The sequence below is a fragment of the Scheffersomyces coipomensis genome (genome assembly GCF_036884675.1).
Source record: "Scheffersomyces coipomensis strain NRRL Y-17651 chromosome Unknown DFJ63scaffold_2, whole genome shotgun sequence".
In the NCBI taxonomy this organism is placed as follows: Eukaryota; Fungi; Ascomycota; class Pichiomycetes; order Serinales; family Debaryomycetaceae; genus Scheffersomyces; species Scheffersomyces coipomensis.
The window spans coordinates 150,106-177,525 of record NW_027042893.1 but is presented as its reverse complement, the minus strand read 5'-3'; the positions used below and the strand labels follow the sequence as shown (position 1 = coordinate 177,525).

The following is a 27,420-nucleotide window of genomic DNA, read 5'->3' as shown; positions in this document are numbered from 1 at the left end:
ATACATAGATATCTGTTCTGGTCTGGTCTGTTTTTGTTTTGGATATTTACGGTACGCGTGTTTTTTATTATTTTTTTTTTTCATCTTATTCTTATTTGGTGAAATTTGTAAATAGAAGATGAAGGGACCATTACCACATTAGATCTTATCTTATCATAGCAAGATGATATGGTTTATACATCTTATAGATAGATAGACAGATAGTACAATGATCAAGTAAACCAGAAAAACAAATGTCATCTTAATACAAATGGTATCCATATTGATAACTGTTTGGTATTCAATCTACTCCATAAATTTTGCAGTTATTCATTTTTTCTACTGTTAACTAAGTAAGTAGTAGTAACTTTACATAGTTCAGTGTGTATCTACATAGGAGATTATATCTTTACTTGAAGAAGTAAGATACATAGTATACAACTAGTTTGCATATAGTACTTTATTATAATAATAACTTGAATATTCAATCTCTTCATCTACAGTATATATATATAAATATATTTAGTGATTGTTAATAGTAAATGGTGACTCTCCATTAACTATTTTTTTCGTCGCTTCTCACACGACCTCCTCTCTCTCTCATGTTTTATATGCAGTCCGTGGTGTCTCCAATTGACAAACTGAATATTTGCCATCCAACAATCAAACTATGAACTTACAGTAAATTTATCATTAATTATCAATTTGATTCATCAATTCATCATAAAGTCGATTATAGAGCATTTGCTTTGAAGAAAGAAAGAGAAAGAGAGAAATACACTCAATCCAGCATTGCCTTAAAGACACATATCCATTTCATTAATTAATAGATAGATAAATAAATAAATATGGCACCAACTAAGGACGCCAAAGATCAGCACTCTAGTGCTAAAGAATCGGGAGATTCATCTAGTGCTACCACTACAACTACTACTCCATCTACTAAGAAACAACCTAAAGAAGAAGAATTATCAGAAGAAGATCAACATTTAAAAGAAGAATTGGAATTACTCGTTGAACGTTTAAATGAATCAGATCAATCCATTGAATTATATCAAGCTAATTTATCAGCTTTAAAGACTTTTATTAAAGATTCAACTACTTCAATGACTGCAGTTCCAAAACCTTTAAAATTCTTAAGACCTCATTATCCTTCACTCACTGTTTTATATGATAATTGGGTTGAAAAATTTGGTAAATCAACTGATGTAGTAAATAATTTAGCTGATATTTTATCAGTTTTAGCCATGACTTATTCAGATGATGGTAAAAAGGATTCTTTAAAATATAGATTATTATCAACTCATATTACTATTGCTGATTGGGGTCATGAATATATGCGTCATTTAGCTCTTGAAATTGGAGAATCTTATCAAGAAAATTTAGGTTCAGAAGATGGTACTATTGAAAATTTAACTGATTTAGCCTTAAAAATCGTTCCCTTCTTTTTAAAACATAATGCTGAAGCTGATGCAGTAGATTTATTATTAGAAATCGAATCCATTGATAAATTACCTACTTTTGTTGATGAAGCTACTTATGGTAGAGTTTGTCTTTATATGGTAAGTTGTGTACCATTATTAGCTCCACCTGATGATTCTGCTTTCTTACATACTGCATTTGCTATTTATTTAGCTCATAATCAATTAACTCAAGCTTTAGTATTGGCTATTAAATTAGATGATGAATCTTTAATCACTCAAGTTTTCAATTCAACTAATGATGAATTAATTCATAAACAATTGGGACTTATTTTATCTCAACAAAATAATGGATTCAAATATCCTGGTGAAAATGAACAAGTTCAAGAAACTATCTCCAATGTTAAATTACATGAATATTATGCTTATTTAGTTAAAGAATTGAATTTATTAGATCCAAAAGTTCCTGAAGATATTTATAAATCTCATTTAGAAAATGCAAAATTCGGTTTAGGTACTGGATCAGTTGATTCTGCTAAACAAAATTTAGCTGCATCATTCGTAAATGCTTTTATTAATTTAGGTTATGGAACTGATAAATTAATTCAAACTGAAGATGAAAGAAAAACTTGGATCTATAAAACAAAAGGTTTAGGTATGGTATCAACCACTGCATCATTAGGAGCCTTATATCAATGGAATATAAATGAAGGGTTACAAGCTTTGGATAAATATACTTATGCTGAAGAACCTGAAGTTAAAGCAGGAGCTCTCTTGGGTATAGGTATTGTGGCATCAAATGTTCATGATGAAAATATATCAGCTTATGCATTATTAGAAGAATATGTTGGGGCTGATAAATTCCAAACTTCTGCCATTACTGGTTTAGGTATTGCCTTTGCTGGTTCTGCTGATGAGAGCGTATTGAATTTATTATTACCTTTGGTATCTGATACTACTGTTAAAGTTGAAGTTAGTTGTTTAGCCGCTTTAGCTTTAGGTCATGTCTTTGTTGGTACATGTCATGGAGATATTACTTCAACTATTTTACAAACCTTTTTAGAAAGAGATACATTTGCATTTGATGATAAATATATTAGATTCATGGCTTTAGGATTAGGTTTATTATATATGGGAAAAACTGAACAAGTTGAAGATGTATTAGAAACCATTGATGCTATAAATCATCCTATCAGTAAAACTTTAAAAGTTTTGGTTAATATTTGTGCTTATGCAGGTACTGGGAATGTATTACAAATTCAATCTTTATTACAAATGTGTACTGCTAAACCAAAAGATTTATCAGAAGAAGAAAAGAAATTAGAACTTTCGGAAGATCAACTTAAAGAAAAAGAACTCAAATCAGAAATAAAACAAGCCTTAAATGAAGATGTGGAAATGGAAGAAGGAGCTGAACCAGCTGCTGCTTCATCTACCACCAATGAAGTTAAAGAAGAACAAGAAGGAAAGAAAGAATCTGAAGCCACTGCTGCTGATGGAGAAGAACCTGAAGATGAAGATGCTGATGATGAAGATTCCGAAAAAGATGAATTATATCAAGGTATAGCCGTATTAGGATTAGCATTAATAGCCATGGGTGAAGATATTGGATCTGATATGGCATTAAGACATTTCTCTCATTTAATGCATTATGGAAATCCAATAATAAAACGTGCTGTTCCATTAGCTATGGGATTAGTTTCCACTTCAAATCCTCAAATGAAAGTATTTGATACTTTATCAAGATATTCTCATGATCCTGATTTAGAAGTTTCTCAAAATGCTATTTATTCTATGGGTTTAGTAGGAGCTGGTACTAATAATGCTAGATTAGCTCAATTATTAAGACAATTAGCTTCATATTATGTTAAATCTCCTGATTCATTATTTATGGTTAGAATTGCTCAAGGGTTATTACATTTAGGTAAAGGTACTTTAACTTTAAGTCCATTTAATATTGAAAGAACCATTACTTCTAAAGTATCCTTAGCTGCTTTATTAACTATTTCAGTGGCATTATTAGATCCAAAATCAGTTATATTAAGTGATACATCATTTGAAACTTCTCATCAATTATTATATTATTTAATTCCTGCTGTTAAACCTCGTATGTTGGTTACAGTTGATGAAGATTTAAATCCAATTAAAGTGAATGTTAGAGTTGGTCAAGCTGTTGATGTGGTTGGTCAAGCTGGTAAACCAAAGACTATAACAGGTTGGGTTACCCAGTCAACACCTGTATTATTAAATTATGGTGAAAGAGCTGAATTAGAAAATATTGATGAATGGATATCTTTAAGTGGATCCTTAGAAGGTGTAGTTATATTAAAGAAAAATCCAGAATATATGGAAATAGATTCATAGATTCTTCTTAAAATAAGAAATTTAAAATACAATAAATATTAATACAAAAAAATGATTTCTATATTTAATAAAAAAAAAATTTGATACGATATATATAAAAAAATGGGAAGAGAAAGGCTTCGTTGTAGATTAAACCTTCTCTAATTGAAATGAACTAAACAAGATGGATGAATGGATTCATGGTCTTTGAATAAAAATGTGATATGATGAAAGAATGTTACTTTTGTTAGAAAAATTCAATACTATGTCAGTATACTATTTAACTAAATTCTTGAGCTTTACCAGCCATTAATAAACCAACAATTAAACCAAATAACCCTAAGACAGATCCAAAAATTTCAATGACTAAAATCTTAACGAAAAGGGAAGAATCAGCAGCATCAGAAATAGCAGCAGTTGAACCAGTTATACCCACTGCAACACCACAAATTAAATTGGATACACCCACAGTTAATCCAGCCCAAAATAAGGAAAATCCAGTATATAAGTTCTCTTTAGTATATACTTGAGCTTCAGGTACACTTACTAATTTTGATGAGAATACAATGGCCATAATTAATCCATAAATGGCGACGACTTCACAAAAAATAATCGATATAAGATTCTTAGTAGTGATTCTTGGAGCTTTAACCCCAGCCCCAATAATAGATGAACCAGTAACAAAGATACCCCAGGCAGCTCCAACCACTGATAACCCTATACAAGAAGCAATTCCTAAATTAGCCCATAAATATGGTGAAGTGGTTTCTAGGAATTCCCCTACATTGAATGATTCTCCATTCCCGGTGAATAACATATAACCTCCCACAGTCAATAATGAAAGTGTAACAAGTGAGCTAGTATACATTATGACTGATTAGAATTGATTGAATGGTAATTGATTATATGTGATAATAATATGACTTCAAACTTGACTTTCTTTATCAATCTAATTCATTATCATTTCTTTCATTTTAATTTCGATGTATTTTTCTGGTGGAGGGTCGTTTTAACATTTAAAATTGGCTTATGTAAGCACTTTATGATTTTTTACAGTTTAGCTTTTACTTTAATTTTCTGTTACCATTATGAGGGAACTTATCTCAGTTAAACCAATATCGATATCATTTGATTTAGATTAGATAAGTAGTAGTAATGCGGAGGGGATTGTTGAAGAGGGGATGGGGATTGTCTGAGAACAACTCCGAGAAGCTCCATGATTGTTGGATTCGTTGGGGGTGGTGATCATAACATCTATTAACAAGCAAAGGAAGAGATTGTTACTGAAACTTTGAGAAATAAAGGTAGAGATTCAAATCTATGAATATACTCTATAGCAAACGCTACAATACTTTTGAAACAATTAGGTATATCATTGCTACACCCCTCCATCCCCCGCACTGTACTCCGGTTGCAATTTGCATAATAAATTCTCCGAGTTACAGGATACACTTGTAGCTTTATTATAGTCATGTTCAATTAAAATGACTGAAAAGGAAGTTTTGCCTTACCTTTCATTGAAGTCAAAATTGAAAGTCGACTTAAAACTGAATTATGCTTCTTGGCAATAATCAAAACAGACATGGCGGGGATGAATGAATTATAATTTTGTAATTTAAGTTTCGAATCGAATTACTTATTTGAGACTTTGAGTTGTGCAATTGTTAACAATAGTAAAAACACAACTATCGAAGATTGACTAAATGAAGCATGTTGCAAATCTTTATTTTATTTACAGGCGTTCCACGATGACTTGCAATCAAATAGTATACCTGTCATTTGTATGGTCGAATTAACTCTACGTTCTAACAGACTATCTATGATATGATTGGTGGAGAAAACTAGACCTTCTCCATCATAATTCTTGTCAAGACACGGTTTCAACCATGACACCCTGAAACATGACACTTTCTTCTTCCAATAATAGAAATTATTAATGTCCAACAAAATCTTGGACAAAATTTGTATTGAACTTATGAGACATAGTTAAGCTTTTTAAAAAAAATTCTTAGCGCTCCGGGGAAATTACTGAAACTCAAAAAGCTTCTCTCTATACTTAGTGAGTAAGGGAATTTGCGCTTTTAATTACAATTGTCTGATTACTATTAGTTTAGGGAGATACTTCTTAACATATCGAACCATTTACTATAATGATCATTCGCTAGGTTATATGTTAGCTAAAACTAAAAAATGAGGCTTAATTTCTTCTTTTGCAACCTCTTTAATTATGAAATTCAAAATTTGAAGCTAAGATTCTCGCTTGAATAGTTTCAAACTTCACTGAAAGTAATATAACTTCAATTATGGTTTGGATGGTATTAACTTGATAAGGGGAAATTTCTCTTGGCGTGGAGTTTTACATTATGGGCTACCCCACTCAATAAATGAAGTATAATTTTTAATCGCAACCAATATATACGAAAATTGTTTTTTGCGATCAATAATTTAAACACTTTAATAAGTTAATTGTTATTGGGTTTTATTGATGCATTTTTAGTTTTAGATGTTATGGGGTAGATGTTATTGGAGTAGGAATTGTGCAATTCATATCTCCCGAGCCAAAAATGAGGGGATCACCGTTGCACAATCTTTCTATTATCTTTTAATATAAATATGAACCATATCTCTGTTGATTAGATATTAATTCAATTATACTTATACTCAAACGCAGTTCAAATACATGTCTGAAACCAAGCAGAATCATCTTATTGCCTTAACTTCTTCTTCTTCTTCGACAGAAGCAAAGGTAACCATTCCTCCAAAATCAAAATTTAAATGGAGAGTTGTTGATGATCATTCCCCGAAAGAAATCTATAATTTCACCTTATATTTCTCGGTAGTTATCTTTGGTTTATTCTGTGGGTTATCAAGAGGTTTGGATGAAGGTCAATCTATTAATTTATATCAACCTTCTTTCAGAAATTTATTTGGTTTAAATGATCCTAATAAAACTGAACATGAGATTGCTGATTTAAAATCCAACATCAATTCTATGGTTCAAATGGGTTCAATTGCGGGTGCAATTATTGCAATGTATGTTGTTGATAAAATTGGTAGAGTTCTTGCTTTGAGAGAATTTTGTATAATTTGGGCTACGGGTGCTATTATTCAAATGACTTCAAAAAGTCTTGGTCAATTATATGCTGGTAGATTTATTGAAGGTTTAGCTATTGGTCAATCAACTACCATTGGTCCTTCTTATATGGCCGAAGTTGCTCCTCCGCTTAGAAGAGGTCTTTTCGGTTGTATGTTTAGTGGTGCTGTTTATATGGGTATCCTTTTGTCATATGCTGCTAATTATGGTACCGCTAAAAATATTTCAGGAACTTCAAATACTCAATGGATGATTCCTATTAGTCTTAAAGTTATCTTGGCTACATTGGCTTTTATTGGTTCTTTCTTCTGCCATGAAAGTCCAAGATGGTTATTCAAACATGGTCATGATGAAAAAGCTATGATTAATTTATGTAAAATTAGACATTTATCACCAGATCATCCATATATTTTAAGTGAAGTTTCAGATATTAGTGAACAAATTGCTACTGAAAGAGCTGCTACTGAAGGGGTCTCTATATTTAATAAATTCAAGGATCTTGTCACCGTTAAATCTATTAGATATCGTTTCTTCGTTATTGGATGTTTATCACAAATATTAGGTCAATGGTCTGGAGCTAATTCTATTACGATTTACGCTGGTGATTTATTTTCATTTATTGGTCTTAAAGGTCTTGAAGTTATGAAAATGACTATGATTTTAGGAGTAGTTAAATTATGTGGGGCTTATTTTGGTGCTTTCTTCGTTATTGATTTCTTAGGTAGAAGAAGGGCTTTATACATTGGTATAACCTTACAATTAGTTTCCCTTTTATATTTTGCAATCTTTTTACAAGTCGATCCTCATGCCATTGAAAAAGGAGCAATATTATCAACTTCTCAAGAAAATGCTGGTAAAGCAGCCATGGCAGCCATCTATTTATCAGGAGTGGGTTGGGTTCTTGGATTTAATAGTATTCAATATTTATTAGGTTCCGAAATCTTCCCTTTGAAACATCGTTCTTTCTGTCAATCTCTTATTATGGTGTTACATTTTGCTAATCAATATGGTAACTCAAAAGCTGTTCCACTGATGTTAATTGGATTAAAAAAATATGGAACCTTCTACTTTTTCGTCGGAGTTTGTGTTTGTTCACTTTTATGGTGTTGGTTCTTTGTTCCTGAAGTCACCGGTAGAAGTTTGGAATCAATGGAAGATGTGTTTAATTTACCTTGGTATTTAATTGGTAGAAGAGGTGCTGAATTATGTCCTGATCATTCCGCTCTTAATAGAATCATGCACTCTGATGAAATCGAAGGAGGCCTTGATGATATCGAAAAGAGTCATCAACATTATATTGAAGATGCTGGGGTTAGTAGAGATGATTCATCTGAAGAAAAGGTTAATAATAAACCTTAATTTTATCTATTCATGTTAGTTTATTTTTTTTAATTTTAATAGTCTAATGAAATCTGTTTAATTTATAATATGTACAAATTCGCAGTAATTAAAAAAAGTATCACAATAAATTTTTTTTGGCAGCAACAGCGTCTATTTCATTTTTTGTTAAAAGTTATCATCTTCAACTTGTATCTGATAATCATCAATCCATCTATCAAAACTTCAGCAATGCATCTTCCCGTTTCATTAACTACATTGGCTTTGTCTGTTGTCTTAGTTCAAAAAGCATTAGCTGTACTTCCTCACGCTGAAGGTAAAAGTAGGTAATACCAATTTGAATTTGTTTTGAGGTTTACAAAGTTTAAATTTACTAACAGCTGCAAAAGGATTTCATGTTCAACAAGACACTCTCGTCAGTTCAAGAATATTAGATACAGTGGATGAGACTAATAAAGTTGCAGGAAGTGTACCATCACCATTTCAAAATCTTCCTACTCCAAGTGAAACCCCAATTCCAATTGAAATTCCCCAAGAAACTCCAAAAGTTAAACTTGTAAAAGAAGAGGTTCCTGAGAAATGTAAACATGCCAAACATGTCATAAGGAGTCCAAATGATATTCAGAATATTGCTGATTGTCGTGTTCTCGCAGGAGACTTGGAAGTTCATGAATATAAACATCCTTTACTTACATTTGGAAATATTGAAACTGTCACTGGTAATATCATCATTAGAAAGTCTCCAGAATTAGTTAGAATTGAAGCTCCAAGTCTTACTACAGTTGAAAAAAGTTTTGTATTAAGAGAATTAACTTCACTTTCATTAGTTTCTTTCCCATCCTTATTATCAGTTAGAGCTCTTGATTGGCGAGTGCTACCAATTTTGAGTAATGTTCATTTTAGTAATGAAATTAAGAATATTGAAAGTATAACTGTTTCTGATACTTCATTAACTGGATTTTCAGGTTTTATGGCTGATAGATTGGAAACTTTAGATATAAATAATAATAGATTTCTTGATATTATTAATTCAAATGTTGAAACAATTGAAGGTTTATTACATATAGCTGCCAATGCAGCTGATGTTGCGGTTAGTTTACCCAAATTAAAATCTACCAATAATATGAGTATTCATGATGTATTTCAAATTGATTTAAATTCATTAGAATCAGTTAATAATTCAGTTAGTATGATTAATAATCATTTTTCTAATTTGAAATTACCAAAATTAAAAGCAATTGGTGGTAGTTTAAGTTTATCTAAGAATGATAAATTAAATCATGTTGAATTTCCAACTTTGAATGAAGTTGGTGGAGGTTTAATAATTGTTAATAATTCAAATATTGATAAGATTAATTTTTTCCCAAAATTAAATGTTATTGGAGGAGCATTAGAATTAGTTGGTCCTATTAAAGATACTAGTCTTAAACAATTAAAGTTGGTTAAAGGTAGTGCCTTGGTTCAATCATTTTCAACTTCATTTGATTGTAGTAAATGGTCAAAAGGTGATGTAAGTAATGTCATTAGAGGTGGAAAGATTGAATGTATAAATGCTCATAATGAAAAGATTATTTCTAATACCCCTACAGATATTGATTCAAAACAAGGAGGTCCTAGTGTTAATGGTGGTAATCGAAATAATAATAATGGTAATAATAATAATAGTCATTATATTGATGCAAATGGTATTCAAAAATATGGAAATCAACGTGGTGGACCACAAACTCCATTTACTCAATATAAATCTTCAGCATCGACTGTTTCAGTTAGTAAATTCTTGATTTTTGGTTTTACAATTCTTAGTCTCTTATATTAGAAGAGGAAAGGATATTATATATATTTTAGTTACTTAGTTAGTTAAAAGAAGAATTTTGTAAATGAATTATTAATGATGATATAATTTTTCATTAATTATAAAATCTTTAATTTCAGGAATAACTTTATCATGCCAATTATTTGAGCCTGATAAAATATTTGATCTTATATTTGATGAACTTATGAAACTTATTTTATCACCATTATTAATTAAAAAGATATTATTTGACCAATGAGATGGGATATCGACATGTTTACCATTTTTAATATCTTCTACAAAGGTAGATTGATCTAGTTCCGATACTGAATTATCATTTCTAGTTAAACAAAAGATATCGGTTGAAGCCATGAATTCTTCTAAAGAAGTTGATAATTTATCAGGTAAATAATATTTTGGATTAAAAATTCTTATCAAGGTATCGAACCCTACTAAGAAAGTTAATTTTATATGAGAAGTTGCGGTATAATCATTATCATTATGTAAATAATTTAAGATTGATATTGATTTATCGACGAATTTAGCATGTTTGGTTAATCCTATACTGATTGATTTTGAATGGGGGAATTTTTGAGATAAATCATGAATCATCAAATACATCATTTCCAATCTATTTTCAAATGATTCTGGGACGGGTTTTATCTTATCGGCATTCTTAACTGATAATAATAATAATATAGCCTTTTCATCATCTTTTTCAACGATACTATGATCATTGATATTGGTTGTGTTTTGATAATAATGATTAGGGTTAAGGGATTCTTTAATCAATGCATAATGTCCAAGATGAGGAGGATTGAATGATGAGTCAAGCACACATATTCTTCTTGTCGTTGGTAATACAATCGATGAATGAGGAGTTGCAATGTCTGAATTATCATGTTTAGCTAGAGTATAAATGATTTTAAAGTCAGCTGAAGAGTTGATGAAATCATGTAATGGTTTATAAAACCGTCTTGTTGTAGCCATAGTTTGAGTAGATTATATCTTATTGAGTATAACGAGTACTGTCTTAAAGAACAATTGAAGAGTTTACGATATTCAATTGAATAAAGGATGAGTGATGATGATATAAGTACATTAAAGAGCAAGTGGTTTGATGCCTTCAAAAAAAAAAGTATGGGGACAATCAGGTACAACAGAAAAAAAACATCCCACAAAAATAATCACGATTTTGATGACTCCAAATACGATTTGATAAACCAAAAAGTCATTGTTAATATCTACATGTTAGACCTTAATCTACAGGATAGAGTCATTCTAAAGTTATCATAACATTGATGATCTGCAGAATAGGATCACGGATAAGTAATATATTTATGATTGTTCTATGTTAGGAGGTAATGATATTATTTATAATTCATCATGGACTTCTTCTTCTTCTTCTTCTTCTTCTTCTTCAATTGCTTCTTCGTCGTCTTCTTCTAAATCTGGAACAGATTCTTCTTCGACTGGATCTTTACCTGCAATATGAATTAATTCAGATTCAAAAGCTAAAAAAATATAATGTTAGTAAACTTTGTTTAGTGAAAAATATTAAGATAATAGATTGGTTATACGTACTTAAAGTAGATTTAGCTGGAATTGGACCAATGGCATTATCACCATAGGCCAATTCAGGAGCAATGACTAATTTTCTCTTTTCACCAACACACATTCCAATTAAACCTTGATCCCAACCTGGAATAACTTGTCCTACACCTAATTGAAACACAATTGGTTGACCTCTTGGATAAGAACTATCAAAAACAGTTCCATCATCTAAAGTACCAGTATAATGGACACTGATTAAATCACCACTTTCAGCCGTAGCATAACATTCCTTTGGAGGGACAGCAACAAGAGTTTCTAAAAAAAAAAGGGGAAAAGGTTAGTATTAAGCGGAGGGCAACGAGATATGGATCATATTGAGAACATACCGATTTGTAAGCCTTCAATGGCAGCATTGGTTAACCCAAACAATTGGGAGACTAAGATAGCAGTAGATGCTACGACGGATGTTACCTTCATCTTATTTGTATTAAAGTCGATTGAATGTAAGTTTGATGATAAAGAATAAGGTCCATTTGAAAAATTTATGAACACCGAACTTAATTTTCAATCCCTCGCAAAAACCAAAATTGAAACGTATTTAACTACGCGCGGCAAAAGTCTTACCAATAGCCACAGCATGAACAGCAGAATTCTACAAGTAAAAATTTAAAGTATTTTCAACTATGATACAAGTATATAAATTTGACCTAAACTAAACTATAAGATGTGTGTGTGTGTTTGATATATATATAAAAATTGGTGATAAATAATAATGATGATGTTAAAAATAATAATTTACAAAAATAAAATTTAAAATAAAAATAATAATTTCATACCCATAAATAAAGACAGACTAAAAGGAACTTTGCCATATTTTTTAACAGTTCCAATTGTCTTCTTTAGCGTTAGTCATAATGACATAAAGAACAAAAATTCAAAAAATCAACTGAACCCAATTTGAAAAAATGTAGTAATAATAATAATAATAAAATGAACTTAAACCTGTTTTTTTGAAAAACTTCAACTAATGAAAAAAAAATAAAAGCAAGCAAATTTGGAAAATGATATCTATGTGTGTGGTGTGCTGTGGTATGGTGTAGTTGGTTGCAACTTGTGTTAATGGGTGCGAATACTTGCCTCTCTTTCATCTTCTGTTTCTTTTTTTTTATAGCTTGCTTTTTTGCAACATACTTGATAATAGTAGTGATTATAAAAAAAATGATAGCAATTTGAAAAGATAAGAACTGATTGTCAACCGGTTAACAAAAAGAAACCTCTTCTTTAATAATATGTGATTTGATTTGATTTGATAATGATACTGTTATGATGGCGGTACCTGATAATATATTTTATTTTTTTTTGCTGTAGTCTTGTGTTGCCACATTATGTGGATCTTCTTCTAATTTACAAATAAACGACCATTTTCTAATTCGTCAATGGTAGTTTCAACAATCTCATCATCGTCATCATCTTCAACTAATTCAATGGTGGCATATTTAATCATATCCCAACGTTTCCAAAATGAGTTAACATCTTCTCCATCTTCAGAATCAACCAAATCTTGCAAATAATATTTAGCTTTGGTTAAACGATCCTTCAAGGCCAGTAATTGACATGAAGCTGGATCTTGTTTGGATGAAGAAACATTGGAAGTCATTGACATGGTAGGTTTCATCGATGGACGAGCTGATGATTGAGATTGCATTTGGTGATGATTATGTTGTTGTTGTTTGTGATGATTGGAAAATTCAAAATCAGAATCTTCATAATCAGTGAAATCAGTTGAATTATTAAGATAATCATCTTCTTCATCAGTAGCTACTGAATTTGGAGTAACATAACCATAAGTTTCATCTTCAACATGAGTTGAAGCATCACAGTATCTTGCCCAAGCTTCATCAATAGCACCAACTAAATAATCAAAACAACGTGATCTAGCTGATTTATCAGTATCTGGAACATTACTTCTTGAACAAGATCCAGTACTTTTAGAACTATCTGAAATTTGAATAAATCCACCTTTATTAGTATGATTAATAATATTTAATGAAAGATGACTTGAAATTGGACTTGAAGTTAATTTACAATCCAAATTATCAAACACATTATCTTCTTCATCGGAATCAACATTACTAACTTCATTAATATGGTTTGAATTACGACGAGAATGATTAGCAACAACAGCTGCAACCATTGAAGATGATTTATCATCAACTTCATCTTCACTTTCATCGTCACTATATTTAGAAATAGCTCTTGATAATTCTGAATTCATCGAGAATGAAATGCGACTAGAAGCTCTTCTTTTAGCTCTAATTTGATCAGCATTATAACATCTTTGTTCATCAGCCGAATCATTTTCTTCATCAGAAGATGAATAGATGCAAACCGACTTTTTACGACGTGGAGCAGCAGTAAAAGAACTAGAAGTAGCAATATTAGCAGCAGCAGCAGCAGCAACAACAGTAGTAGATGATGATGAGGATGGACAAATTCTTTTGATAGGATGGATAGAATCGGCGTTAAAATGACAACTTCTTTTAGTAGAAGTACTAAATGCTTGAGAACATAAAGCCATATTGGATAATAGTATTAATTATTATAAAATGATATTTCCTGTATACAACGAGATAATCGTGTATGCACCAAAACTTTCGGGGATTTTTATTTTAAATTTTCTCTGAAGGGCAACCAATCAAGGTGTCAGAAAAATTAAAATATTGAGGTAAGGATGTGGTAGATGTTTGGATGTCCAAAACTAATTTTTTAAAGTGGACAGCAAGTCACTTAAAAAAAAAACACTTAATACAGAACAAAAAAAAAAAAGAAAAAAGTGAGCCAATCAGAATCGAGAAAACGATGATGGGAAGGCAAAAAAATTTTCTCTCTGTTTCTAAAACTTTGAAAACTAACACTGGCTAGATTAGAGGGATAAAGTTCTAATAAAGTCAGGCCAAAACGTTGATAAAGTAGTAGTGGGATAGTAGTAGTAGTAGATTTGATGAGTATTTGGAGTTAGGAGGAGGGGGGTATGTGTTAATAAAGTAAACACTGGTTGGATTCCTTCTTCACTTAAGGAGGTTTGTTATGCTTAGTAAAAAGGCAACAAAAAAAAAAAGTTAGTGGAAGGGAAAAGGAGGTGTTAAAACGAAAAAAAAAAAGTGATGATTAAATTTTAAAATTTTCGATTTAAACAAAAAGAATCCTGAAAATGAAAAAATGAAAGGGGGTGCGGATGAGGAAAGTGGGCGTGTAGAATTCAAAAGAATAAAAAAGAATTGCTTTTTGAGAGGGGTTTGGAATATATATAGTGTAAAAATCGGGTAGAAAGGGGGTTGGTTACTATGAGAGGTGGGTCAATTTTTAGATTTTTATTTTTAGCGATGGATAGGAACTATGACATTGACTGAAAGACACGACGGCGTGTTGATTGGTGGATTTTGATTTTAAGTATGGGGACCACGGTAGGGTAACTAGTTCCTAGTTACCCGGATTACTTACTCCTATTTTTTTAAATGTCCTAATAAATGAGGTCTTATAATTTATTTTTTAGATTAAATCTGTGGGTCGTGTGCATTGCTCAACAACTTCTTAATTAGGAATAAATCGATTATTTTATGAGTAGAAGGAGAAGAAGGAAGAATTACTACAGCAAGTGTATAGAAACATTCTAATTACATTATGATTTACCATAGTAGAACATGTTGACAGCTATGAGTTTAAAGAACAAAACATACATACAAACAAACAAACGTGCATTATCTCGTTTTATTGTTGTTATCTTTAAAAACATTCACTTCTATCTTCTTAATCACAAACGTGTGTGGTTTCAACTTAATTGGAAATTGAATAGATTGAAATTTAATCTCTGTAGATAGTAAGTTTAATTCCTCTATGATGTAAGAAATCTATTAGTCTTACCACCCATATCCATCGTCCCATACCTCATTCCACTATTCCTATTAACTACTATCAACTACTATTACTATTACCCTTCTAACCTAAATCACTTACTATTACATCATAATGATAACATTATAATGTTTGTTTTTGTTTATGTTTATGTTTTTATTTATGGGTGGTAGTGTTATGATTCATCCTGTTATGTAAGTGAACTAAATCATTTTTCAAACCTCTTTTCTATTAGGACACTTTTCGTACCTTACTCGTAAAACCAAATTCCATTTTTTGACATAAGCATTTATTTATTAATAGTGCGGTATGGTGGTTTATCATTTTATAACATGATTTTTAATAGTAAAGTAGGAGTTTATGATGATATTTAATGAGTTTAGAGTAAGTAAAAGTACTATTATACTGTCTCCTCTCGTTAATTAGACTTTAAAATGTCAATTTCAAAGTATTTTCAAATTTTGGATGATTTCCCAATTAATATCTACATTTATTTTAAATATAACTTTTTTTGCAACATTTAAAGCGAAAATTAACGAAATAAATAATATATTAAATAAATAAGGTTAGAAATGATTTTTAATTAAGTAATAAATAAATAGGTATAGATAAACATATCAAAATAGGACCAGCCTATATCTATACGAAACAAAAAAGATAAATTAAAGTCAAAATGCTACGAATAGAGCTATTAAAGTCAGTTCAATTAAGTTCACTGGCAAATTGTTGAGCAATACCAAATACTGACATATCATTCAAGTTGTCATCACTACTAGAGGATGAATCACTCTTTGATAAGGGATGAGGATTAGTTCTACCTCTTAAGTTTGAAGATGTTGGACGAGTTGGGGATGAAGCTCCTATCATTGATTCACCACCAGTTGCTGGACTTGAAGATCTGGGGGAAAAATATTTCACTAAATTTGGATCTTTCCTTAATAATTGTTGAGGTGGAGGGATCTTCTTTTTAGGAGCAGTGGAACTAGACGTTTGATTAGACTTCAAGTACCTTGCTACTAAATAATCCATGATTGATTTCCTCCAAATTGAATCAAGATTCAGTGATTCATCAAATTTATTATTAATAATATTAAATTTATCATTATTAATAATATTTTCCATAATTTGATCATTAATAAACTTGGATAAATTCAATGATAAATCTTGATAAATCTCATCAAATTGTTCTTCATGAGGAACACCCGCACCACCATTAGATTGACCTCCACCTTCAACATTATTATAATTCACATGCAAGGGATTATGTTGCACTTGTTGATTATTGGATTTATATTTCATTTCTTTTTCAATATATTCTTGATTATAAATCTTATCAATCAATTCATCATTCATATTTAATTTCGTCTCGATATAATCCATACATTTTAACATCTTATTAAATAAAATGATTAAATTATGATTATTAAAAATATAAAGTTGATTATTCTTGAATTTATAATATAAATATTGACTTATAGGAATGAATAATTTTAAACTAGTGATGAATATCTTGACGGAAATTAATAAGAAGGTTTGAACTTTATCTAAAAAGATATCATCTTCATTATATTTAATCTCGATGAAATTACTTGATTGAGGAGATTTGATATTAGTATTGGTATTAGTTGATGTAAATTCAGATTGTAATTGATTAAATAATGTCAATTTAGTTTGTTGATCTAAGGAATCAAGAAACAATTCAAGTTTTAACCCTTGTAACACTTGTTGTTCCATTTGTTCTTCATCTTCACCTGGTTCAATTTGATTTTCAACATCTTGATCTTGATCTGGTTTATTTTCAAGTTGGTCATTAAAATCAGTAGTTGACATAGGTGGAGTCTTATACATATTAGACATAGTAGCATTACTACTACTAGCATCATCATTTGTACCTTTAACAAATGATGGTAAAGGTAAGGAGATCTTTCTTCGTTTAATCAAATAAGATCCAAATGGAACATTAGATAATAACTTATTAGTAGTATTAATATAAACATAATACATTAAACTATGATGTTTATTTTGAGGTGATTGAGATGATGATTGATCCGATTCTCCTTCTTCATTATTATTGAATTCATAAGTCGAATCATAATAATTAGATTGATTACTGTAAACACTTTCTAAATCATGATTATTATCATTGGGAGGACAATCTTTAAATACAATACTTAAATTATTATTAATTAATTGATCAAATTTAGTATTTTGATCATTTAAATATTGTTTAATACGTAAATTCCGTTCTTCCATAGATTGATTTGGATTATCTTTAATTGGTTTTGATTTACCATTTGATACGGTTGATGAATTGGTTGAATCAATTAAAGTGGTACTACCATTATCGGGGAATGGTTGAAGTAATTGAGGAGGATTGATATTATTAGTTTGATTCTGATTAATATTTAATGATTCTCTTCTAGAATGAGTATTTAATACTGATCGATTACCACTTAATTTATTAATTCCTAAATTGGTATAAGTTGGGATAGTTTCACAAGTATCAACATAATTTAAATAATTAACGGCAGTTAATTCATCATCTAAATAATCTTCATTAAGAAGATGACCACCACCACCTTCAAGATCATCTTCATTTTCAACTTCTTGTAAAGCTTCTAATTGTTGTTGTTGACGATCATATTCAAGTTCATCAGTTTCATCAACTGGATTTAGAGTAGATCTATTATTAATAAGTTTTGAATGAATTCTTTCTTTAGGAGAAGATGGTGATAGTGGAGTTATACTTAAATCTAAATCATTATTAGTAGGGTTGGAGTTATTATTATTATTATTAGGTTTATTTTCCAGTAAAATAGTATCAACAATGGATGGTAAATGATCAGAATAAGGTAATTTATGGATCACTGATCGTAGCATATATCTAACTACCATGGTAGATAGTATAATACCGGCAACGATGGATGGGGATTGATGGTATAAAGTGACCTGTGTATATCACAAAGTGTTAGCAGTAATAAGTAGCAGCAGCAACGAGCAGCAGCAACGAGCAGTAACCAAGAGCAATAACCAAACAGTTAAGAGCTAACAGTAATAGTAAGACCAAATCGGAATATAATTAGAGATTTAAATTAACATGAATATTTTTATGTAACAGACTGTATGTAAGATTTTGATAACCGTAAACTTTGTTATTATTATTATTATATGTAACCAGGTTGTACATTTAACCAATTTAAGGTTAGTTAAGTGGAGGGTACCCTAAACAGGAAGGAACCCTCCAACTCTCACACATAATATACAGGGCAGAGCATATTCTCACTTTCCTTTTCACATGCTAATAATGGCATTTTAAACGAGTGTCACTAAATTGATCTTTAAACGCACTATTTCACCTAAATTTTAGTGAGACAGAATATTTAATTAGTGAGAAATTTAGTGGGAGACAGGCGGTAAAATAATTTTCACATGTCATTCTCTCGATAACTAGATTGGGCAACCCACACAAAAGATCATAACGACCACCACTATGTACTTAAGTCCTTAACTACTGACAATTATCACAAGCAAATGGTATGCTTTGTTATATACAGAATGTCATACATTCATTCGCCATTCATTCTATGAACTGATATTAAGATGAGCATAATATAAAATCAATCTATCGTATCATCATTGTAAGTCCACTCCCTACCTAACCTAACCTAACTTTCCGGAGATGTTCCTGAAGGCTGCTGTTGCTGCTGCTGCTGCAGCAAAAGAGGGGATCACTGTTCTTTTCTATTCCCCCATATTTCACCTATTATTAACCTTATAACAGGGAATCAGACGATTCAAATTCTAGGCATAGTTAATCAACCCGGTTTAAAAATGAACAGTTTCCATTCTCTACATTAAACGGCGCCTTTGTTTCAAATCTTACATCATTTAATCCCATAATTTCACTATGATTATTATTATTATTTATTTCTAGAATAAGCACAGGATAAGCACATCCATCGACATGAAAAATTTCTTAAATGTATTGTTTCTCTCATATGATTCCACAATTTATATATATATATATAAAACTTGATCCTATTTTATTTGATTTAATATTTCATTTCATTTCATTTCTTTCTTGTTTGAGATTGCTACTTCTATATATTCATTTTCATATCTTGGTCTACACTTTAAGTGATTATCATTTATCTTCATCACCTTTTGGTTAACTTTCTTTACTATCTAACCTTCGAGGTCAACTCCGATTTTTTTAATTTTTCTCCCTCCTCCTCCCCCTCCTCCATACCCCACACATTATGTCATTTTTACAAAAATTTTATTATGACAATCAATTCAATAACCTTTGGATTGATGATCCATTTCATGAAACTGTCTTACTTGAAAATGAAATGATAACAGTTTATGTTGAACTTCCAAGAAGAATCCCTGGTGGTTTAAGTCACAATGATTTTAAAATCTTATCTGATATTAGAGTTAAAGCTCATAATTTTGATTGTTATTTTAATGTATTAGGATTTTCATTTGGATTTTCTCATATTATCGGTTTAATTCCATTTGTTGGTCCAATAGTTGATTTATACCTTTCATTATTAATCCTTTGGAAAGCTAAAAATGTCGATAATAATTTACCTTATGATGTTTATTTCATATTTTTAATTAATATTCTTGTTAATTTTGTGTTTAGTTTCTTCCCAATCATTGGTGATATCATTTCAACCATTTATAAACCAAATGCTAGAAATTTCTACGTTTTAAATAGACATTTAGCAAGAATCGGTAGAAGAAAGAGTATTACTCTTGAACGTCGTCAATCAGTTGATGATACTGCGGATGAAACTGAAACTTTGGTTAATGTTGAAGATGAACCGGTAGATAAACCTATTGATACTGCTTTGACTTATATTAGTGAAATTCATAATAGAAAATCAATTGCTTCTGATGCAAATCCAGTTGAACTTTTAAAGAGTGTCGATTATAAATTCATCAATTAATTTAATTAATCATTCTCCCATTCCACTTTTAGAAATTCCATTGTTTAGTCCAGTTTAGTTTAGTTATTCCCCCTTTAACGCTTTTTACGAGATGACCCGATTCATGAATTGACCGTTTATCCTTTGCTTTATTTATTTATTAGTTAGTATAATTTAATATTCAATTACATATATATAATGAAAAATTTAAATTGTAAATATACTTTTACAGGTTCATTTTGCAATTTTTCTAATCTGTAAAAAAATACTCACCAGGAACAGAAGGTAAACTGTAAAATTTGATCATGAAAAAAAAGTGATTTAAAAGGGCTGTATCAATTTGATAAATAAAACTCTAATTAATCTTTCATTACTGTCAATTACTTCCCTAGTTAAGCAGAAGAGAATTGGAGAATAAGGATGGTGAATGATATAGATGATGACAAACCTTCTGAGTTAACAACAATTCCTCTTGACGATATCAATTCATTAAATAGGGATGAAAATGATTTGAAATCACAACCAGATCGCATAATATCGAATGGCACTACAGAATCTCAACAAGATATTAATGACGATGACGACGTTGAAAGCATAAAATCAACCGATGCTATCCTAGATACCAATAATGAAGATTTGGATACCGTCAATAGTACCAAATTAGAAACTCCCAATGAACGCGATTTGAATCCTGATTTAAACAGATTCATGTCAAGTTGTCAAGATGGTAATTTCACTTTGGTCAAAGAATTAATCAATGAGAAAAAAGTGGGTATAAACGATACTTTCAGTGATAGTATAACTGGTTTGCATTGGGCCTGTATCAATAATCGATTGACGATTGTTAAATACCTTATTGAAAATGGTGCCGATCCAAATTATTTAGGTGGAGATTTGAAAGCTTCACCATTACATTGGGCTTGTAGAAATGGATTGGTTTATATTGTTGATTATTTATTAACCAATCCAACTACCAAAGCTAATCCCAGCTTAGTCGATTCTCAACAATACAATGCTTTACATTTAGCAGTTCATTCTTCAAACATAACATTAATAATTTATTTATTATTAACTTGTGTTGATTCAAAACAAATTTATATTGATGAACCGGACAATTGTAATCGAACTTGTTTACATTGGGCTTCATATCAAGGTGATATCCTTACTGTCAATGCATTATTAAAATTCGGGGCTGATATTTCTAAAGTGGACAATACATTATTCTTACCAATTCATTGGGCATTCATGAAAGGGTATAAGAGTGTATTGAAAGTATTCGTGGAAGCTGGATCTGATATTCATGCCAGGACAGATCAGAATAAGGATTGTTTCGGCGTGGCTCAAGATATGAATTGTACTAATACATGGATTAAAGTTTTGAAAGAAGCTGATTTAGATCCAAAGACTAATTATACATCTAAAATCCATCATATTGTTCCCCCAAAATTAGGTAAGATCATCACCTTTTTAATCCCTTATGTTGTGTTACCGATTGGATTTGAAATTTGTTCATTTAGTAATGGATTCATTATTCCTAAATTATTCTTTTCAGTGTTGATAGCATTGGCAGCTATTTATTTAACATCAAGATTCTTAATTCCTATTTATTTAGTTGACGATAAAGCCATTGCCAAATCTCCATTCTTAGCGGGGATTTTCTCTGGTACAGTATTCTGGAGTGTGGTTGTATTTATATTTAAAATGATTCCAGCTATTTTATTTCGTCAATTTTTACCGGTATTACTACTTGGTGGATTAATTTCATTATTCATGTGGGCATTTTTCAAAGCTATGTTTATAAATCCAGGTTTTGTCCCTACTCCAACTGATCATTCTATCATCTTAACTCAAGTCAAACAATTAATTCAATTAGGTAAATTCGATACTGATCATTTTTGTGTGAATACATTCATTAGAAAACCATTAAGATCAAGATATTCTAATTATAATAAAAAATTAATCGCTCGATTCGATCATTATTGTCCTTGGGTTTATAATGAGATTGGAGTTAGAAATCATAAATTATTCATGACATTTGTTTATGCTTTAAACATATCGATTTTATTATTCACTTATATTTCATGTAAATATTTTGATTATTTAGAAGATAGTGGTGATTCAAATTATGATTCAGATGATGAAGATATCGGCATTTGTTACCTTTTATCCGACGACTTATGTTACGGTTACAAACAACACCATTTCCACTTCAATCTTGTTATTTGGTGTTTATTACAATATGTTTGGGTTGTGTTTTTATGTATAGCACAAACTTTCCAAATTTCAAAGGGATTAACCACTTGGGAATTTTCTACATTAGGTAATAAAATCCAATCATCAAGGTTTAATCATTCCACCGTTCCAAAAGATTTGAATGGATTTGAAGCTAATGGATCATCATCTTCAACTGATGGAATTGCTGATTCAAATAATGGTGCATCCCCATTTCATCGTCATGATGATTCCCTTAGAAATTATTTAAATTTAATTGGAATTGATCAATTTGTATTAACGATCAAGATGACTATCAGTTCAATATTTTCACGTTCATCAACTTCAACCAACAACAACGATGATGAAGAACATGATGGTACTCAACCATTTGGTATTAATAGAATCAATGTCCCAACCGATTATGGAATTAAACAAAATTGGTTAGATTTTTGGATTTTAGGTGATGAAGTTAATTTTAGAAATTTATTATATTTACCTATCGAAGGTGAAAATAATTTGAATGGTAAAGTAGTGGATTATTATAAATTATATGAATATCCTGCTAAGACTCCAGTCAATGAATTAGTTTAATATGTTTATAGATTAAGAAAATGTACACTTCCTCATAATTAACATTGATCAATGTAAATTAGATGCAACTACAAAGTTTTTAAAAATGGTTTTCAAGTTGAAAAAAAGTTCTCTTATATTCCTTTTCTTTGTCTCTATGTAAAAAAAAAAAATTGAATCATAACTAAACGATATCAATAAACAAACAAACATATGTACTGGTCGACGAAAGCAACAAAGGTTAACTATAGTTACAGTCAATCAAAGTCAAAAAAGTTATAAATAACTTTTTAACCTATTTTGAAAGTAACTTGTCAGACAGCCACTTATACCCACCCAAGACTAAGTCCTCCGAAAAGGCATAAAGAAAAGGGTAAAGATCATCGCTCCTTTTTATTAATCAATGAATAAACAAAAATTATGCAAAAGGCAAAACAATAATGATAGATGACTGGATTAACAAAGAATCACAGACAAGCAAAAATATGTAGTTCTCACTTTGAGGGTATAAGGGTATCTCACTCATCAACCAAGTTGGATTCAGTGGCTCTTTTGAAGAGTCAAAGAGGGACGTAAACTATAGAAATGATCCTATGAAGTACGTCGACAAAGAAAAGGAAAAAGAAGGGAATTTACAAAAAGTTTTTTAATGTGATTTTAGCATCTATTTATACTTTTCTTCTCATCTTGTGCACCATAGTTTAAAAAAATTTTCAGTTCCTGTATACAAGTATAGTCCGGGTAAATCAATTTTAGACATAACATTTACGATTTGGGGTTGCTAGTCTAAAAAGTGTATCCCAGATCTATCGTTAGGGCTGACAATTCTTAGTAATTTTATCTATAATCATCATATCTAGAGGATAGACATGCAATGTTTAAACGAGAGAATGGATATTTCGGTCATATAGCTTGTCCTGAGATAAGGAAACATGGTAATTGTGAGATTTTAAATTGTATATTTAGTCATAATGATGATAATAGTAATATGGTAAATCGAATTACCTTATCTGATCAACCATTACTCAAGAAACAGAAATTGCATAAGAATGAAGAAAACTTACCTATTAGACCTATCAGGACTAAGCATTTACATATAGAGGATGATGTTAGAATTCAAAATATAAAGAAAATCATTGAATATTTCCATAAAGATGAGAATTATAATGGTGATAGATCGGAATCAATTGAGAAAGAAGTCAAAATACTACAAACAAGTACAACCATTGAGGAATATCAAACTAAAATTAATACTTTGATTAATTCAACGGAAAAATTGAAAGATCCAAAGTTTATATTACCGAAAGAACTTAAATCAAGATCAGCACCAGCAAGTTTAGCAATTAGAAAGAGTTATATTCAAAAGCTTGTGGAAACAATCAAGAAATACAAACCTGAAGCTCAAACTCCAATATTAATGGCTATTGATGAAGAATATGAAGTTGCTTCAAAGACTTCCACTCATACATATGCTTTAACTATTAAAAGAGTCATTTATAAATTACAACATCCAGATAAGATAAAGAAACCAGTTGAAATAACGAAAGATGATTATATAAAAATGCTTAATGATTTGGTTATCTCTGAAGATAAATTAAAGGATTATGGATATATTATGGAAATTCCCGAAACTATAATACCTGAAGATAAACGATTATGTAAAAGATGTGGAGTTGAATTTGATAAAAGAACAATTTTAGAACCTACAAAATGTCATTATCATCCGGGTAAAATACGAAGAAAGGATAAACTTATCCGATTTTATGATTGTTGTATGACCATAGCTGATGATCCAGAATCAGAACCATGTAATAAAAGTACTAATCATGTATTTCATTGGAATAATCCAGGTGAAATGAATTGGGCAACTCCATTTAAGGATACCGAAGATATTTATAATGACAATGAAGAAAAAAGTTTTGCATTAGGTATTGATTGCGAAATGGGATATACTACTAAAGGATTTGAACTTTTACGAGTTACAGCTCTTGACTTTTTCACAGGTGAAGAAGTTTTAGATTCATTAGTTCAAGTTAGTGGAGAAATAATTGATCTTAATACTCAATGGTCAGGGGTTTCAAATATTCCAGCAGATTCACCTACATTTGATCAAGTAATTATCGATAAACTAGGTAAAATAATGAATAAAAATACAATTTTAATCGGTCATGGCTTAGAAAATGATATGAATGCAATGAGATTGATACATCATAGAATCATAGACACTTCAATCTTATATCCTAAACATGCTGCAACTAAACGATTCAAACATAGTTTAAAGGATCTTGCATTCAAGTATCTCAATAGAACTATTCAATCAGGTGAGCATGATAGTGGAGAAGATTCATTAGCCGCAATCGATATAGTTAAATATTTTGTAAAGCTTGATTTTGACAAGAGGCAAAATGAGCATAAAAATTAAGTAATACACACGTAAGTTAATATATGTAATCCATTGTAATCAAAAGCCAAGAGCTCCCGCCCCCATGTGTCATTGGTGACCTAACCACCCTCATCATCATCCTTGTTCCTCTTTTTTTTTAGTGAGATCTGTTCCCCCGTATTTGCAGCCTCACCCCTCCCTCCCTTATATTTTTTTAGTGAGGAGATTTTCTATTTAGGTTGTACCACATTTGGCACTCTCCTTAAAATCATCATACGGTTTACAATCTGAAGTCATCACCACCTCTCTCCTATTTCAATTTTGGTTAAAGTTTTTTGTTTCGTTGTCCTTGAAGCGTTGTTTGTTATTATTTAGTCAATTATTCATTAGATTGATCACTTAACTAATCAAACACTCAATTGATAAGTAATCATGACTATTAAAGCAGTTATCCTTATCGGAGGTGAAAAAACCGGTACAAGGTTCAGACCTTTGTCAATGGAATTACCCAAAGTTTTATTCCCTATTGTTGGTAAACCATTTATTTCTCATATTGTGGAAAACTTCATCAATCAATTAGATGGGATTGAACCATTGGAAATCTTACTTATTGGATTCCACAAGGATACTTCTCAATTAGAAAACTATATCAATGAAATTTCAATCATTCATCCTTGGGTTAAGATTAAATATAAAGCTGAACCAGGTACGTTAGGTACTGGAGGTGGATTATATTATTTTAGAGATGAAATATTCGATGATGATTGTGAAAAATTATTCTTTATTCATGGTGATATTATTTGTGATTTCCCATTTAAACAATTACTTGATTTTTATAATTCTCATGGCGGTAATCCAGTGATTTATGGAGTTGATCCAAGTTTATTATTAAATAATTATTTAATTGGTTTAACTAGTTTAGAACCAGAAGCAAGACAAAAAGTTATTAGTAAGTTTGGTATTATTGTTTCAAATAAATCCACTAATGAAGTTATCCATTATGTTGAAAAGCCGACTACTGAATTTACTTTAGATTCTACTCATGATATTTTAATCAATGGTGGTATTTATGTGTTTAATAAGGATATTTTCAAATATTTAGAAAGAGCTCAATTAAGTAAAAGAAGAGCATCAAAAGCATTTTTATATGATGATTTAGAAAATGATTCAGTTAATCCAAATTCTCTTAGTTTAGAACTTGATGTATTAAAGATTTTACCTCAAACTGAAGGTCTGAAATTTTATAGTTTTAAATCTACAAGCTTCTGGTATCAATTGAAAACTCCATTAGCTGCTTTATTAGCCAATAGATATTTCTTAGAACAATCTGATACCTCAAATTCAAAAGCTACTGAAAATATTATTCCTCCAATTCAAGTTTTTGATTCAAATTTAAGATTAAAAGGGGGTTATAAACTTGGTCCTTATGTTTCATTTGGTAAGAATGTCGTCATTGGTAATGGTGTTAGAATAAAAAATTCGATTATTGCTGATAATGTTACTATTGGTGATAATAGTTATATTGCTAATGCTATTATTTCAGAAGGAGTTAAGATCGGGAAATGGTGTAGAATTGAAGGTGAAGTAAGTAAATCATCTATTCTCACTGACATTGATACTACTTCCAATAGTAATTTGAAGTTGGATAATAATATTGTTATTTTATGTAAGGGTGTTTCTGTTAGTAATCAAGTTTTCATTCAGAATTCGGTGGTTTTGCCTCATAAGGAAATCAAATCTGATACGAAACATGAGATTATAATGTGAACAAGATAATGATAATTATCTAATTTAAAGTGGTTGTTCTCTGCTATGTTTTTTGGTTTGATTTTTTTTGTTTTATTTCAAATATATAAAATTATACAGAAGTAAAGATAACGAAATAT

The 27,420-nt window shown here is 30.4% G+C and overlaps 12 protein-coding genes across 12 annotated transcripts; 7 read left to right on the top strand and 5 right to left on the bottom strand. All coding sequences in view use genetic code 12, as the record gives it.

Moving 5' to 3' along the window:
- Nucleotides 1-402: 402 nt before the first annotated feature.
- On the top strand, nt 403-3,894 carry RPN1 (proteasome regulatory particle base subunit). The gene has a single exon (XM_064908917.1). The coding sequence runs from the start codon at nt 828-830 to the stop codon at nt 3,762-3,764; it is 2,937 nt and encodes a 978-aa protein (XP_064763259.1). The 5' UTR covers nt 403-827; the 3' UTR covers nt 3,765-3,894.
- Nucleotides 3,554-4,805, bottom strand: DFJ63DRAFT_56884 (H(+)-transporting V0 sector ATPase subunit c''). The gene has a single exon (XM_064908924.1). The coding sequence runs from the start codon at nt 4,609-4,611 to the stop codon at nt 4,024-4,026; it is 588 nt and encodes a 195-aa protein (XP_064763258.1). The 5' UTR covers nt 4,612-4,805; the 3' UTR covers nt 3,554-4,023.
- A 1,618-nt stretch (nt 4,806-6,423) lies between these two features.
- Nucleotides 6,424-8,196, top strand: DFJ63DRAFT_333548 (quinate permease; the record flags this gene model as incomplete). The annotated part of the gene is made up of 1 exon (XM_064907874.1): nt 6,424-8,196. One exon carries the CDS (start codon nt 6,424-6,426, stop codon nt 8,194-8,196), a length of 1,773 nt encoding a protein of 590 aa, XP_064763257.1.
- Nucleotides 8,197-8,406: 210 nt separating this feature from the next.
- Nucleotides 8,407-10,026, top strand: DFJ63DRAFT_338348 (uncharacterized protein; the record flags this gene model as incomplete). Its single annotated transcript, XM_064908665.1, has 2 exons — nt 8,407-8,497; nt 8,556-10,026. 2 exons carry the CDS (start codon nt 8,407-8,409, stop codon nt 9,989-9,991), a joined length of 1,527 nt encoding a protein of 508 aa, XP_064763256.1. The 3' UTR covers nt 9,992-10,026.
- Nucleotides 10,026-11,149, bottom strand: DFJ63DRAFT_56630 (nicotinamide-nucleotide adenylyltransferase). The gene has a single exon (XM_064908922.1). It carries the CDS (start codon nt 10,955-10,957, stop codon nt 10,061-10,063), a length of 897 nt encoding a protein of 298 aa, XP_064763255.1. The 5' UTR covers nt 10,958-11,149; the 3' UTR covers nt 10,026-10,060.
- DFJ63DRAFT_56629 (peptidylprolyl isomerase family protein) lies at nt 11,150-12,212 on the bottom strand. Its single transcript, XM_064908921.1, has 3 exons — nt 11,908-12,212; nt 11,552-11,836; nt 11,150-11,481 (listed from the first exon to the last, which is right to left on the bottom strand). Exons 1-3 carry the CDS (start codon nt 11,996-11,998, stop codon nt 11,342-11,344), a joined length of 516 nt encoding a protein of 171 aa, XP_064763254.1. The 5' UTR covers nt 11,999-12,212; the 3' UTR covers nt 11,150-11,341.
- Nucleotides 12,213-12,920: 708 nt separating this feature from the next.
- Nucleotides 12,921-14,099, bottom strand: DFJ63DRAFT_311247 (uncharacterized protein; the record flags this gene model as incomplete). Its single annotated transcript, XM_064905725.1, has 1 exon — nt 12,921-14,099. The coding sequence occupies one exon, from the start codon at nt 14,097-14,099 to the stop codon at nt 12,921-12,923; it is 1,179 nt and encodes a 392-aa protein (XP_064763253.1).
- Nucleotides 14,100-16,135: 2,036 nt separating this feature from the next.
- Nucleotides 16,136-18,328, bottom strand: DFJ63DRAFT_333543 (uncharacterized protein; the record flags this gene model as incomplete). Its single annotated transcript, XM_064907873.1, has 1 exon — nt 16,136-18,328. One exon carries the CDS (start codon nt 18,326-18,328, stop codon nt 16,136-16,138), a length of 2,193 nt encoding a protein of 730 aa, XP_064763252.1.
- Nucleotides 18,329-19,692: 1,364 nt separating this feature from the next.
- DFJ63DRAFT_333542 (DUF4112 domain-containing protein) lies at nt 19,693-20,388 on the top strand (the record flags this gene model as incomplete). The annotated part of the gene is made up of 1 exon (XM_064907872.1): nt 19,693-20,388. The coding sequence occupies one exon, from the start codon at nt 19,693-19,695 to the stop codon at nt 20,386-20,388; it is 696 nt and encodes a 231-aa protein (XP_064763251.1).
- A 199-nt stretch (nt 20,389-20,587) lies between these two features.
- On the top strand, nt 20,588-23,220 carry AKR1 (palmitoyltransferase). The gene has a single exon (XM_064908923.1). It carries the CDS (start codon nt 20,788-20,790, stop codon nt 23,170-23,172), a length of 2,385 nt encoding a protein of 794 aa, XP_064763250.1. The 5' UTR covers nt 20,588-20,787; the 3' UTR covers nt 23,173-23,220.
- An 805-nt stretch (nt 23,221-24,025) lies between these two features.
- On the top strand, nt 24,026-25,573 carry REX3 (RNA exonuclease; the record flags this gene model as incomplete). The annotated part of the gene is made up of 1 exon (XM_064905724.1): nt 24,026-25,573. One exon carries the CDS (start codon nt 24,026-24,028, stop codon nt 25,571-25,573), a length of 1,548 nt encoding a protein of 515 aa, XP_064763249.1.
- A 197-nt stretch (nt 25,574-25,770) lies between these two features.
- Nucleotides 25,771-27,374, top strand: PSA2 (Psa2p). Its single transcript, XM_064908918.1, has one exon. The coding sequence runs from the start codon at nt 25,967-25,969 to the stop codon at nt 27,299-27,301; it is 1,335 nt and encodes a 444-aa protein (XP_064763248.1). The 5' UTR covers nt 25,771-25,966; the 3' UTR covers nt 27,302-27,374.
- The last annotated feature ends 46 nt before the right edge of the window (nt 27,375-27,420 follow it).